Source organism: Carettochelys insculpta, chromosome 4 (assembly GCF_033958435.1).
Source record: "Carettochelys insculpta isolate YL-2023 chromosome 4, ASM3395843v1, whole genome shotgun sequence".
Taxonomy (NCBI): domain Eukaryota; kingdom Metazoa; phylum Chordata; order Testudines; family Carettochelyidae; genus Carettochelys; species Carettochelys insculpta.
The window spans coordinates 73,982,589-73,998,626 of NC_134140.1; the positions used below are offsets into that span (position 1 = coordinate 73,982,589).

Below are 16,038 nucleotides of genomic sequence, written 5' to 3' on the forward strand. Positions count from 1 at the left end.
GAAAGAGGTAGGGTAAAAAAAAAAAAAAATGGGGATTTTCTGATTGTTTCAGATTTCAAAGCCTTCTTTCTTTTTTTTTTCCTTCAAGCACCACACTGAATCTAACATAAGTCCAGGATGAAGCATAAGCAATTAATCAAACATTCAACCAGTCACATCTTCTCAAACGTAACTAAAAATACCAGCTTTATTCTTGTTTCCAGAGATAGTTCAAATAGGCTCCTTGCAGTCCCTTTTGACTGTTTCATCTCTCGCATTAGCTGGTGCTCATTAGTCCATGTCTTTTGCTGCATCTGATTCCTCTTCAGCTTCCCCATTTGCCACCTCAGTCCTACTGCAAACTCCATCTTTAGCAGAGACCTTCCTCATTTTAATATTTGGCAGTTTCTTCAGATCACCATCCCATTCTCTTACAGAAAAAAAGGACATATGGAAGATGTTTAAAATGCAGAACCCAGAAAAATTAACCACTGTTTACTGAAAAGGGTTTTCAGGCAGGTTAGCTACAGATGTAAGTTTGGAACGTGAAAGGATTTGATACATTAGCTTCAGCCTCACACCAGTACCAACGCGCTCTGTCCTCTAAAGGCCTTTACTAGTTCATGTGTGCACAAGCAAGTGCATATTCCTGCCACTTCTACACTAGTGCTGAAATCTGTTAGGGGGCAACTTGTCAGGTGGGATAACATACCAGCAGAAGAATCTAAAAAAGAGTACCTAGTAAGCAATTACCTAACTGGGAGACAAGAAAGCAACAGGCAAGAAGAAGTAATTACCAGGGGTAGGGTGCTAGGATAAGCAGATGGGAGCACTCAGGAGAAGTCAATGCTTTAAAGGGTTAACAAAGTTAGTACTGGTTGAACCCCTTTAGTCTAGCACTCTCAGGACCTGACCACTGCTGAGCGACGAACGAGAGAATTTGCTGGATCACAGGAAGTCACTATTGTCTAGCAGCATTACCAACACTTCCACTGCTAATGGGGCTCTTTGCTGTAACTTATCTTGTTCTGGTCTGGCTATGGTCTGAAGAAGTGGGTCTGTCCCATGAAAGCTCACCTAATAAATTATTTTGTTAGTCTTTAAAGTGCTACTTGACTGCTTTTTTGTTTTGATAGTATATAGACTAGCACGGCTTTCTCTCTGTTACTTATCTCTAAATATCAGAGAGGTAGCCACGTTAGCCTGTAGCTTCAAACAAGATGTCTTGTGGCACCTTACAGACTAACAGATATTTTGGAGCATAAGCTTTTGTGGGCAAAGACCCGCTTCATCAGATGCATGAGTGGGGGAGAGGGATTCAGAGGGGTATTTAAAGAGTGGGGTCCCAGTAAAAGGGAGGGCCAGAGCTGACAAGGTCTATTCAGCAAAGTGGAAATGGCCCATTATAAACAGCAGGTATCAAAAGTGAAAAAACAAGTCAGATCAGGCAGGGGGATATGAGCCATTGACAGAGTCTAATGGGGAGATATTAACGCCCAGGGCAGAGAAGCTGTTTTTGTAAGGTGCGAGCCACTCCCAATCTCTGTTTAATCCTTGGCTAATGGAGTCAAATTTGCAAATAAATTGCAGCTCAGAGACTTCTGTCTCCATTTGATTTTTGAAATTTCTTTGTTTCAGGACTGCCACCCTTATTTCTGCCACTGAATGTCTTCTAACTAACAGCCCTAAACACCAAGAGCCAGGACTAGTGGCTGGAAACAAACTTTATGGGCCCATGGAAACTTGGCTGCACCCATGAAAAAGTAGTTGTCTGGCTAACTAAAATCATGCTGGATTAAGGTACTGCTGGGCAAGGGTGTGCCAGACTAGAGAAGTTCAGCCTGTACTGACTGTATAAGGGTGAATTACAGCAACGTGCATTTAACAAAACTTTATACTGCACGACCTGCAGCGCATTCACACATCTGTACTGATTTGTGCTGCAACATGGTAAGATCTCAGCCAAGGGTCTGGTTTATATTTTGATAGGTTATCACTAAGGAAAACCCATTAAAGGTTTTGCAGAAAGGGACGTTAGTCATTTATGGCAAGAGTAGCAATGACATTCTTCCCTAAAAACTATCAGAGAGGTAGCCATGTTACTCTGTATCTTCAGAAACAACAAGAAGTTCTGTGGCACCTTATAGACTAACAGATATTTTGGAGCATAAGCTTTTGTGGGCAAAGATTTGCCAAGTGTCTCAGAATGACTTATGGGGAAAACAGTGATGCTGTGTTTGGGATGAGGCATACGTCAAAAAACTTAACACTTTCACAACACTTCTTAAAAAAAAAAGTCAAGCAAACCTGCCTTCCTAATCATTATCAGTTTATATCCCTCTCCCCTCTTCAGTTTCAACTGAATACAAATGTTCTTCATTTCCTATCCTGCACTTGTATAATGCTGAGCACAACTAAAACCATTCTGGCTTTTTAACCCAGAGATGGCTGTTTTCAGTGACCAATTAAGTGATTCATGTATCTCGTTTGTAAAATGCTTTAGGATTCTGAGGGGTAAGACATGCTGGAAATGAAAAGGAAGTTAAGTATTACTCATTCTATATCCACTGTCAATTGCTATTCTGTGCCTTTCTGACTATGAACCAGTGGTTTTAGATTTGACAGATTTAACTCCCTTTGTGCAAAGTAATGAGAGTAGTTGGATTAACCTTCCCCATTTGGGTGCTCAATATGCAGAGCGAATGTTCCATCTACAGGAAAAGAATAGTTCATTATGAGCTATGTGAAATGTTAAAATGTTGTATGACTGATTTCAAGGAGATACAATGCATGTGTAATTTAAATTCACATAATCTATTGCTGTCAAAAGGCTAGAAGATGCATAAAGAAGGAAGGACTATACTGAACACACATGGATGATTTTTCTCAAGGGCAATTGCTGTGTCAGTTTTTTTTCTTCATTTTTTACATGAACTAATCTGCTGGGGTTCTAACAAGATAATCCACTACATTGCCCAATCCTTAAGATTCCTTACATTTATTCCTAAATAAATGTAGCTCTTGACTACATAGTTTGACTTCAGGGAGGAGGGAGGAAAATTATTCTCCTTAGTCTCTGATGATAGGACAAGAAGCAATGGGCCTAACTTGCAGCAACGGAGGTTTACGTTGGACATTACAAAAAATTTCTTAATTGTCACGTAGTTGTAGAATCTCCACCATTAGAGATATTTAAGAACAGGTTGGATAAATATCTAACAGGGATGATATAGATGGTGCTTGGTCCTGCCATGAGGGCAAGAGATTGGATTTGATGAGCTCCTGAGGTCCCTTCCAGTTCTAGTATTCTATAATTCAGACTGACTGGATTATTACTATGCTTTTGCAATGCCAAGAAAAAATGCTAGATTATGCTGAATTTTTAAACAAACATTTAAAACGCTGAGCACCTTTTACTTGCTCTGGTTCAGAAGACTTGAAGGTGCTCAGCAGCTGCGAAAATTAAGCCTTAAGGATTTCATTTTACAAATGGCCACAGGAATTACCATATCAGATTGGATTCCTGGTCCAGCTAGTCCATGGTCCTACACTCAGTACCAAAAGAAGATGCAAAAACTTTTCATTATGGAATAGCCTGTTGTGGAGAAAAAAAGCAGTGTGGGAGGAGGAGGGGGAAGGGTGCACATTTTTATAAATATATGTGCATCAGGCTGTCTGTAATATTTTCCTGCCTTAATCCACAGAGTGAAAGCAATAAAATTACCAAAGGAATCAAGCAAGCAAGGAAAAAAAAAAAAAAGGTAAAGATAAGAAGCCTTGATTAGACTAATGCAGACAATTAACAGGGAACCTATTTATTGGCTCCATCCAGGCTAAAGAGGTTCCTCTCCCAGAGGAGAGAGATTATGATGTAAATATAGGAAAATGGGACTCTGTTGTTCTAATCCTTTACTCTGCAAGTTCTGTACCCTTGGATGAAAACAATGTGTTGTTTTGAAGATGCTGTTTCTGTCACTTAAAAAAAAACAACTCTGGTACAAGCTCCAGCTCTTACAGGTACTAAATCCAGGGGAGCCTTTCACATAAAATGCACATCTAGGAAAACAGGGCAGGGCTCTAACACGGCCACAGATGTTACTGGACCAGAGAGCCCCAGGCAATTAGGCTATTGGAAAGGGAGTCCAGTGAGGTTTCTTTTCTGGGGCCCACAGGGCTGGGGCTGGAATCGGGGCACATTGGCTGGGCTGGAGGTAAGGGGACTGCAGGGGCTCAAAATAAGGAAGGGAGAGGGGCAACGGACTGGCAGCAGGGAGGGGCACCAGGCTTGTGGGACATGGAGACCCCTCTTTGTCTGGCAAATCCACTTGTTCAGGTCCCGAGGATGCTGGATAAGGGAGATAAAACATGATTTCCTTTCATGCAACTGCCTGTGCCAGTTCTCACCTTCATAAACATCTGCTTGGCTGCTGGTAGGAATGATATATTATAGCAGTGCATTTATGGCTATATAAATCTGAGAAATCATGCTGAAGTCTTACATGGAAGAATCAACAACTGCATTTGTATGAACGTGCAATACTGCTGATTTTACTGTATCTACAGATTGCACAATGCACCCATATATCAAAAGATACGACAGGTCCATTAGTTATACTGGTTACTTAAGGATATAGCAAACAATAAAATACTCAAACTATTGCATGAGAGTAAATATGGTGCAGATAAACACTATTTAGTCTCTTTTGTGGAAAGGGAGTGAAGTGTATATGTCAGGTAGGAGTGGTACTGGAGTATCTTCCCTTTTCCCACTAAACTTTGTGCCTTGAGCATATATTTGACCTATCCTGTTGGTTAAGAGCTGGATGTTGATTTCTCTGGGACTGGAAGAGTCCCCCAAAATTACACTCAAGGTGTATTTTCTTCTTCAGGAAAAGGAACATACTAACTGTATAGTACATCCTACTGAGTCCTTGCTGATCCATGGAACAAAGAAATCAAGCTCAGTACACTAACTCTAATTCCCTGAACCTCTCAACATTGCAAGGGGGTGAAGTTATCAGCTATAAGAACTGCTAAAATGTACCTATGAAATTTCCAACCTTTCAAGTTTGTTTGACAACAACCCCAAAAGAAGCAACTGAGGTGACATGAACTTAATCCTAAAAGTCTCAGCACTTTATAGCCTATATTTCAATCATTAGTTGTTACTAGTCAGTAAATTACAACTTTTTATGATGCAGCAGCTAATAAACTAGTACAGCAAAATATGGATAGCATGATTAATATTTCAGCTTCTCTTCCTCTTGGGCACATAATGACTGCAAGTAATTAAACACAAGAAGAAGAAACTCACCTGAAAATTTTGAGATGTTTGCTGTTCACAATATCAGGAATATCTGATGGAGACAAAATTAAGTACAGTTAAAATACCAGCTATAAATTATCCATAGTAATTCTTATTCCAGAGCAAACATTAAACTAAGACTTCATCAGGATTATGCTAGCTGAAGGACTGAACCTACAAAGTTAGCAGCAGATACAGACCACACTGAGAATAGGGCAGTCGAAGGGCAATAATGTAGCAGGAAGTCTACATTTTCTCCCAAAACTGCCATAAAGAGAGCAGATATTGGGATTTCTACCAAGGTGCTGTTCTTGAGCCCATTTTGGTGGGCAGACGCTCCCCCAAGGTACTTTATTAACTTCTTAGCCACCTCTAGCTACTGAAAGGAAGCTCCATTTTGTCTAAAAATTTGTCAAAAAGGCAAAATATTTAGGCCCTTAAAAAACAGAAAATGCCTCATATTAGCAGCATAATTATATTATGAGCATTACAGTTGTGCCTTTGGGTCCCTGTCGTGCTATATTTACAAACACGAACAAGAGACAGGCCCTTCTCCACAGAAATTACCGTTAAAATCGACAACCAATGAGAGAAACGCCCCATTTGAAGTGATTAAGGCACTTAGGCTCCTAAATTTCTAACTTTATTTTTAAAACAGAACATGGACTCTATTGACATCCAGATATACCCTATTTACCACTTCCTCTCTGCCCAATAAGGCATGACCCTGACAAAACTATTAGGTGGGTTTGACATGATTTGTTCTTGACAAATTTATGCTGTTAATTATCTTGTAGCTCTCTGCAAAGTGATTGCTTGATTATTTGCTTTATCTTTTTGGACACTGCAGTTAAGCTGACTGACCTGTAATTTTCCAGGTTGTCCTTACTCCCCCCTTTTGTATATGGTCAAACAAAATGACCTTTTCCAGTCCTCCGGAATCTCTCACATCTTTCACAACTTTTGAAGATAATCACTAATGGCCCAGATGTTTCCTCAGCTAGTTTCTTGATATTTTAGGAGATATATTTAATCTCATCTAAATAATTTTTGAGCTTGTTCCTTCCCTATTTTAGACTCTGATCCTACCTCATTTTCACTGCCATTCATTAAATTAAAAGTCCAGATACCATCTACCTCCTTGGTGAAAAATCAAAAAATGTCATATAGCATTTTGGCCACTTCCACATTTTGTGTTGTCATCTCCCCCTACCCTGGGCCTGATCATCTTCCTTGTAACGTATTTGTAGTATGTTTTCTCATTGCCCATTATGTCTCTAGCTAGTTTAATCTCATTTTGTCCAACATACTTGTGTTATTGGTTTATGTTGATAATTTTGTAATTTGACTTAGTTCCCACTTTTTGTAGAACTTACTGAAGATCAGTTAAGTCAGTGTAGTCTTTTGCCATACTTCCTATCTGTCCTATGCAGTATACATAGGTCTTATACAAGGTCAAACAGGTCATTCCTGAATTGGAAATCAAACCCAGGTTTTTCTGGCTTCTAGTTCAAATAGATAAATTTTAAACATACTTCTAAGAATTTCAAGATCAATAAAACATTAAGAAAAATGATTATGTATAAAATTGTAACTTCATGGACAGGCATAATTGTATCGTGCTGTTTAAAACCCCTTATATCCAACCGAAATGCTCTTTGGCTGTGGAACCATTTCTCCCACCCAAGCAAGTCAATCATCCTGGCTCTATCAAGAACATCTTGAGGTTATGACTGGCAGGGCACCTCCAAATCACAGTCAATGCATCTGTTTGCATAGTAATTGAAATTTACACTGTGAATTATGTATCATTACTGTACACTGAAATGTTGGTATTAAGAAACTTATTTTGCAGTTACTGAAATTCTTATTTTAAAATAAAAGGATTATAATTTGTAATTTAGTGTTGTGCTTTTCCACGGTATGTTATGATTTATCTTCTGTCTCCTTAAGTGACTTTATCTATTGCTTAATCACAATGAATAGCAATAGCTTTTAACATGAACCTTTCCCATTGATTAGTGGCCTGCCTGAACCTCACCAAACAAGAAGTAAATGGGACTTAGTAATAATTTATTACCCAACCTTTACTGACTTAACATACATACAGTACAGAATATAAGCTTCTCGTATACAGATGTGCTAGATATAAAATTTACCTAGCATTGCTCACATCCTTTCATCAGTTTGTTTCTGGGAAAGGAAAATGTGTGTGCTTCATTTAAATCCTTGCTCTGGGGTAGGGACTAGAGATGGTGGGTTCAGTATTCAGGCTGCCCCTGGGAAGAAAGTATTACCCCAGCCCTCCCTCACTACATGAGCTTGGGCCAGGTGGGAAGGGTGCTCCATGGCCACTGAAGCTCTGGTGGGAGCAGATGTGGGAGGTGTGCCTGTCCTCTGGCTGGGGTACATCCAAGTTTGTCTGCCCCTGCACTTCCTCCTGCTCCCTGACAAAAGAGAACAGCCATAAATGTTCTCATATGAACTGGAGGCGGAGAGAAGCTTCAGCCCTTCACACCCATCCTAACCTCAGCTGACATAGGCCCAGTTTCACCTACCTTCTGCAGTCCTCAATCCCCAGAGTAGCGAATGCAGCAAACTGTGCGCTTTCCACTCCCTCCCTGATGAAGGGGAACAATCTGTAATGTTACCATATGAATTGAAGGGCGAGGGAGCATTCCTCTTTTGAAATAGGACTGCAAGTACAGATGCAGCCAAAGTGTAATCTACCCAACCTTTGTCAGTTTTTCCTCAGGCTCACAGGCTTCTGAATACCATCAGTGAAAAATCAACATTCTGGTTCACTTTCACTCTGTAGCTATGGGGCATGATTTGACAGCAGAAGCACTATAACTATATGCAGACTTAAGATGACAGTTTTGCATCTGTTCACATTTGGTTTGCATTTAGACCATTTTCTAATGTAAGCACTATGTTAGTATGGACTTTTTTTGCAGGGGGGGAGGGGGGAAGTCTCAGTTTGTCACAGGAGAGTAAATATTCCAAGCTCTTCCGGCTTGCATATTAGCTGAAGGTAAGTTTTGCCGTTTCCTGTATGCTAAATGGCTAATTTGAGTGCTTTATTCACATGCTGTAAAGCAACTGCTATAATAATTGGGCCTGCAGAACTAGCCTAATTGTGAGCCCAACTGTAAAAAATGAAAGTGTATATAGGCTGTGTCTAGACTAGCCCCCAACTTCAAAGGGAGCAGGATAATTAGGGTGTTGGGAGATTAATAATGAAGTGCTACAGTGCATATACAGCATTTCATTAATCAAAATCTCCCTTGCGGCAACTCTGAAGTGTGAAACTGCGAAGTGCCAGCTTGCTTGTAGCCACAGGTCAGCTCTGAGTACTTCAAAGTGTCCATGCTACTCCAAAGTCCCTTATTTGAGGAGTAGAGGGACTTTGGAGTTGCCCCAGCACTTCGAAGTACTGGCGGGTGAGCCGCGGCTAGACGTGAGTTGGTACTTCAAAATTTAAAAGTTTAAAACTTGAAGTTGCCGCAGGGGGATGGGTGGGGGGAATTTGGTTAATGAAGTGCTGCATATGCATCGCAGCACTTCATTAATAATCTCCCGCCACCCTACTTACCATCCTCCCTTTGAACGAGGATGGTAGTGTAGACAAGCCCTGTCTGTCCTTTCCCTGCCCCCACCCTATTCCTTCCCTTTCCTATCCCTCTCCTTTTTCTTTCTGCCTAATAAAAGTCACACTTAGCCAGTCAGGACTATATGTTCACAATGTTGCAGTCAGCCTGTGACTATGGAAAATGATGAAAGAAATTCCCTAAAATGCTCAAAGCTGGTACAAATTTCCTAAGTCTCAAAGTGGCTAGTAAAGGCCATGTGCCACGCTGTTATTTTTCCACCTGTGAAGATCTAATGGAAACAGCAGCAGAGACAGGAACTGAATTTTTTCTTTTTAATCCCTTTGGGTAGGCCTAAACAGCAAACCCACTTGGAAATATCAGCTCTTATTTCAAAATAACTAACCTAGTGTCTGCACAACACAATTGTTACTTCGAAATAAATTCAAAATAGTGGTTGACTTATTTTGAAATTGGTAAACCTCATTTCTCGGGGAATAGTGCCTATTTCAAAACAGCTCGTCATGCGTCCAGCAGCTCTATTTTGAAATAACTCTGTTTAGACAACATATTTTGAAGCAGCTGTTCCCAAACAGGGAGCCCAGAAGGAGAAAACAGGAGGGGGCTGAAAATGGGGTGCCTGGCAGGAATATATTCATAGTAGTGCCTCAGTAGCATAATCCAGAGTGCCACATTACCATAGCCCTTCTGAAAGGTGAGACTAGGGTGGCCACAGCCTAAGATAGAACCACTAACACAGCACAGGTTGACCCTCTTTAGTCCAGCACACCTAGGACCTGATTGGCACACAATGAGATAATTTGCCGGATGAAAGGAGCTCGATTATCTAGCAGCATTACCAACACTTCCATTGTTTACTGGGCTCTTAAAAGACATTTAGGGGTAAATAAATTTCAGCTAAATAACAGTACAGAACATTGAGAGCCAGGACTGGTGGCTGTAAGCAAAGTTTATTGGACCCTGGGAAACTTGGCCGCACCCATGGTAAGTGGTCATCTAGCTAACTAAAACCATGCTGGATTATGGATGTTGCTGGATCCAAATGTGCTGGATCAGAGACCTTCAACATGTATAATGCAATATGCCATTGCATTTGCAATGATGAAAAAAGGGCAATAAACAGCTTCAATAATTTCCTTGCTGGTATGGGGATTTTTATATTTTAAGCTCCAAATATGACCTAAATGGTGGCTTTTTCAGCTCCATTCTATCAGTTTTATTTCTGTTCTTTATGAAAGCCCAGAATTTTGAGAGAGATTGAGAATAAGGCCTCACCATGTACTCAGTGGAAGCCATGTGTATGTGCTGAAGGGCAAATTTGGTCCTGCATTACTAATTATGGAAACACATGAAGCCATTTTAATGAACTAAAATATGTGCATCATCGTCAATTAATACCCTTCCTCAAGCTATGCCTCAACAGCATTAGCACAGCTTTCCAAGTACTGTATGTGGATAGTTTATGGGTCCTTAAAATTAGGTCAACCATAGAGTATACCTCATGGAACAAGCCATACACAGATATTACATGAGGACACAAATTTTCAAGAGTGTTTAGTTCACATTTAGGTACCTCCACTAACAAGAGTGTGAGCTGGCAAACTGAGTACTTTGAAAATCTGCTCCTTACCCCTCTCCCTACTTTGTGGGTGCTCAGCACATTTCACAATATGCTGTGTAAGAAACCACCTCACTGAACAGGTCAGAACTGAAATGTGACAGAGTATTCGTCAGTCAGATAGCGTATTGCAGAGGTGCTAAATTAATGCTTGCAAATGGGGTTTTTGTTATGTGTGTTAGCTTAAATTATTTTCTTGCCTTGTGGAGACTGTTCAAGAATATTAACTCAATGAATTGTGTATGTTAGGAATCTGAGTTTCTTGTGTTTCTTTAAAATGTTAATGTAAATAAATTGTGTCACCATAGCACACAGAGCTGAAGACAAACTGACAGCCTAGGGCTGGGCTAGGATTTAATGTTGTACAGCCATTAAAATAAAGCTAAATTTAGATTTGTAAACAAACAAATACACCTTGTTTTTGTCCATCTGCAATACTGACCATTTCAATTACTTCCCAGTTCAGAAAGTAAACTGAAGATGTTTATTTTTGTTAAATAAAATCATTTCCGGACAGACCTTGATAGAAGTCTGATTTATCCTGAGCTGGAAACAGGAGACTTGGTCAAAAATGAGCTTTAAAAAATACAATCTTTATAATTTCATACTCCCGATTAAAATGCTACTAAATGTTTTTGCTATTACCACACCAACAGATAGTTTTCTTTTGTAGACTATAGAAAGCAAAAATTACCTAGCTGAACCTATTTTAGTACTTTAATACTGCAAATATAACCAAAAGACTTACAGACACCTGTAAACTAGAAAGTAGGTTAAGGTTTTTTAAAAAATGAACATCCACAAATCATGTACTAGCAGTGAAAGAGCTGGGTTTTATTTTTCAAAAAACAAAGTTTCATTCATTAATTGATATGCATCTTTAAAAAGCCCATCAGCACAGTGTTTTGGCAAGATATAAACACTACAGTAGCAGTGTATTCTCTCACCAAAAAGGATCTGCACTTGAGGGAGGCATCACATTTTACACTGGGAAGTGCGAGGTGAAGTGTACCAGACAGATTTTGGTGACCAGTTTTAAATCTGTTTTTGGGGTCATGGCTTCCTGAGGAATCCATGAAGGCTTGTTAATCCAAGTTCTCCAATGCAAATTATACCAGAATGCAGCTTCACAAGCTTTTCCTCTTGAAAGGGCCACTGACTAATGTCACCATTAAGGGCTTGTCTACAATGGGGCTTTTCTTCTGTAAAATCCCCTTTCTTCCCTAAGAAAACATCTTGGGACCACACAGCTGAACTCATTTACCTCTGAATAGTAACTCCATCCCTTCCTTTCAGTCCCACAATTCAATCAGTGTGTACAAAGCAAAGCTAATTACAGGATAATTGGCCTCCTGGGAGGCATTTCATCAAGCTCAAGTGAGTAGACCCTCTAGGCAACTTCTGCTACCTTTCCCAAGTATCTCAAATTGCTGGGATCCCTGTTCTTCCAGCCATGCCCCTGCAAGGGGGCTCTGGCACTGGGCTGCTGGGGGTTCTGGTGCTGGCTAGCAGAACTCCAGCTTCTGGGGCTCTGGTCCAGCCCTGGTCTGAGCTTCATGAAGCTGAAGCAGGCCTCCCTGCCGGGGCCTGTGCTCCAAGCTCTGGCCCCATTTCACAGAATCATAGAACAATAGAGCTGGAAAAAACCTAAAGAAGCCATCAAGTCTAGCCCCCTGCCCCAAGCAAGACCAACCTCATCAAATCAGCCCAGCCAGGGCTTTGTCGAGGCGAAACTTCACCACCACCAGGGATAGAGATTCCACTACTTCCCTGCGTAGGCCATTCCAATGCTTCACCATCCTCCTAGTGAAAAAAGTTTTTCCTAATGTTCAACCTGGACCTTCCCAAGTGCAACTTGAGACCATCGTTCTGTGTTCTGCCATTCGTGACCACTGAACAGCCTCTCTCTGCAGCCTCTTTGCAACCTCCCTTCAGTAAGTTGAAGGCTGTTATCAAGTCCCCACTCGGTCTTCTCTAACAGTCCCATTTCCCTCAGCCTTTCTTCATAGGTCACATGCTCCAGCCCCTTAATTATTTGGGTTGCCCTCTGCAGACCCTCTCCAGCATATCCACATCCTTTCTATAATTGGGGGCCCAGAACTAGACACAGTACTCCAGGTGCAACGGGGGGGTCCTGTGGCACCTTACAGATTAACAGAAACATATGAGCATAAGCTTTCGTGGGCAAAGACCCACTTCACCAGATGCAAGTGACGAAGTGGGTCTTTGCCCACAAAAGCTTATGCTCATACATTTCTGTTAGTCTATAAGGTACCACAGGACTCCTCGTTGCTTTTGCAGATCCAGACTAACACGGCTACCCCTCTGATACTTAGTACTCCAGATATGGCCTCAAAGCTGAATAAAGAGGAACAATCACTTCTCTGGATCTACTGGCAACGCTCCTCTTGATGCAACCTAATATGCCATGAGCCTTCTTGGCTACAACAACACTGTTGACTCATGTCCAGCTTCTTGTCCACTACAACTTCCAGGTCCTTTTCTGCAGAACTACTACTGAGCCAGTCAGACGCCAGCCTGTAACAATGCCTGGGGATTCTTCCCGCCTAAGTGCAAGACTCTGCACTTGTCCTTATTGAACCCCATCAGATTTCTTGCAGCCCAGCCTTCCAATTTATCCAGGTCACTCTGGACCCTACCCCTACCCTCCAGCATATCTACCTCTCCCCTTAGCTTAGTGTCATCTGCAAACTTGCTGAGGGTGCAATCCAACCCCTCATCCAGGTCATTGATAAAGATGTTGAACAGAACTGGACCCAGAACCGAACCTTGGGGCACTCCACTAGAAACTGCCTGCCATCCCGACATTGAGCCGTTGATCACTAATCTGACCTGGACCTGACCTTCTAGCCAGCTTTCTATCCATCTTACCATCCATTTATCCAGCCCACATTCCTTTACTTGCTGACAAGAATATTGTGGGAGACCGTATCAAAAGCTTTGCTAAAGTCAAGATAAATCACATCCATTGATTTTTCCCTATCCACAGAGCCAGTTATCTCATCACAGAAACTAATCAGATTGGTCAGGCATGTCTTGCCCTTCATGAATCCATGCTGACTATTCCTGATCACTTTCCCCTCCTCCAAGTGCCTCAAAGTGACTTCCTTGAGGAGCCCCTTTGTGATTTTTCCAGGGACTGATGTAAGACCTATAGTTCCCTGGATCATCCTTCTTCCCTTTTTTAAAGATGGGCACTACATTTGCCTTTTTCCAATCATTCAGGATCTCTCCCTAACTCCACGACTTTTCAAAGATAACGGCCAAGGGCTCGTCAACAACATACGCCAACTCGCTCAGAACCCTTGGATGAATTAGGTCCAGGCCCACCGATTTATGTACGTTTAGCTTTTTTAGATAGCTCCTAAGCTGTTCTTTCCCCACCAAAGGCTGTCCATCTTCATCCCACAATGCTTGACTTATCGCATTAGTCCGGGAGCTGTCCTTGTCCGTGAAGACAGAGGCAAAGAAAGCATTAAAGTAATTCAGCTTTCCCTACATCATCTGTCACTAGATCCAGTAGGGGCCCCACGCCCTCTCTGATCACCTCCTTCTTGCTAACATGCCTGTAGAAACTTTTCTTGTTATCCTTCACAATACTCACGAGTCGCAATTCCAGCTGTGCTTTCGCCTTCCTGATAACTGCCCTACATTCTTGAGTTATACCTTTATATTCCTCCCTAGACATCTGTCCAAGTTTCCACTTTTTGTAAGCTCCCTTTTTGTGCCTAAGTTTTCCAAAGATTTCCCCAGTAAGCCAGTCTGGTCTCCTACCATATTACTTCTCTTGCTGCGCATCGGGATGGTTTCTTTCTGCGCCTTCAATAGGGCTTCCTTAAAAATAGTGCCAGTTTTCCTGGACTCCTTTTCCCTTCATGGTAGCATCCCAGGGGATTCTACCCATCAGGTTCCTGAAGGAGTCAAAGTCTGCTTTTCTGAAGTCCAAGGTGTGTAATTTACTGCTCTTTCCTTCCTTTGGTCAGGATCCTGAAATCTACCATCTCATGATCACTGCTTCCCAGGTTGTCACTCACCTCTACCTCCCCTAGTTCCTCCTTGTTTGTAAACAGCAGGTCGAGCTGCACACGATCTCTGGTCAGGTCCTTCAGCACTTGTACCAAGAAGTGATCCCCAACATTCTCCAAAAACTTCCTGGACTGCTTGTGTACTCCCGTATTGGTCTCCCAACAGATGTCAGGGTAATTAAAGTCCCGCATGATAACGAGAGCCTGCGATTTGGAAACTTCTCTCAGTTGTCCAAAAAAAGCCTCATCTATCTCATCATCCTGATTTGGCGGCCTGTAACAGACACCAACCACCACATCTCCAGTGCTGCCTACGCCACCAAGCTTGACCCATAGATTCTCAAGAGGCTTTTCTCCCTCTATGTGCTGGAGTTCCACACAATCATAGTGCTCTCTTACATACAGTGCAAATCCTCCTCCTCTCTCCCTTGCCTGTTCCTCCTGAACAGTTTGTACCCTTTCATGACAGCACTCCAGTCATGTGAGTCATCCCACTGAGTCTCTGTTATCCCAATCAAGTCATAGTTCTTGGACTAGGCCAGGGCTTCTAATTCCTCCTGCTTCTTATCGAGGCTTCTGGCATTGGTGTACCAACACCTTAGATAACCATCTCCCCACCCTCACTACTCGAACCAGGAGTCCATTTTTGTTGTACATTCCTCTTTACATTTCTTCCTGGCCTCCAAGTTCCTTTCTCCCCATAGGTCACCATCCCCCAGAGAACCTAGTTTAAAGCTCTCCTCACTAAGTTTACAAGCAAATGCTCCTTCCTCTCTTGGTTAGGTGGACCCCATATCTTCCCAATAATCCTTGTGCCTGGAACAGCATCCCATGATCAAAGAATCCAAAGCCCTCTCTCCGACACCACCTGCATAACCATGCATTTACTTCCTCATTTCGACAGTTCCTACCTAGCCCTTTCCTTTCGACAGGAAGGATGGACGAGAACACCACTTGTGCTTCATATTTTGACCCTTCCTCCCAGGGCCACATAATCCGCAGTAACCCGCTCCAGGTCATTCTTGGCCCTATCGTTAGTTCCCACATGCAGAACTATGAAGGGGTAGCATTCCGAAAGCTTGAGCAGTTCTGTAAGGCTCTCAGTCACATGCTGAATTTGAGCTCCCGGTAAGTCACACCTCACAAGATTCCAGGCCCAGTTGGCAGATGGATGGTTCAGTCTCTCTTAGGAGGGAGTTCCCTACCACCACCACCCATCTTTTTCTTATGGGGGTGGTGGTCATTGAACCCCCACCCCTAGGACTACACATCCCAGTTAGGGACTCCCTGCTGCTCCACTCACAGAAGTCCAGCCCCAGTGCAAGGCCAGGAGGTCGGCAGCTGGGTTCCCTGTGCCCGCAGCGCTAGCCCATCTGGGGCTTCATGAGGTGGCAGCAGGGCTCCCTGCTGGCCCTGTGCTCCAACAGCCCCCATTCAGAGCTCTGCAGGGCAGCAGAGGGGCTCACTGCCTCCCTGAAT

At 42.3% G+C, this 16,038-nt stretch overlaps 1 protein-coding gene across 1 annotated transcript in view; it reads right to left on the reverse strand.

Annotated features, from left to right (window-relative positions):
* Positions 1-169: 169 nt before the first annotated feature.
* Positions 170-16,038, reverse strand: part of TMA16 (translation machinery associated 16 homolog) — a 54,398-nt gene continuing 38,529 nt past the window's right edge. Inside the window, exons 6-7 of the mRNA XM_074993080.1 lie at positions 5,294-5,336; positions 170-409 (exon numbers count right to left, since the gene is read on the reverse strand). Of these exons, the coding sequence (XP_074849181.1) occupies positions 271-409; positions 5,294-5,336 (182 nt within the window). The 3' untranslated portion in view covers positions 170-270. The remainder of the gene's footprint in view (positions 410-5,293; positions 5,337-16,038) is intronic.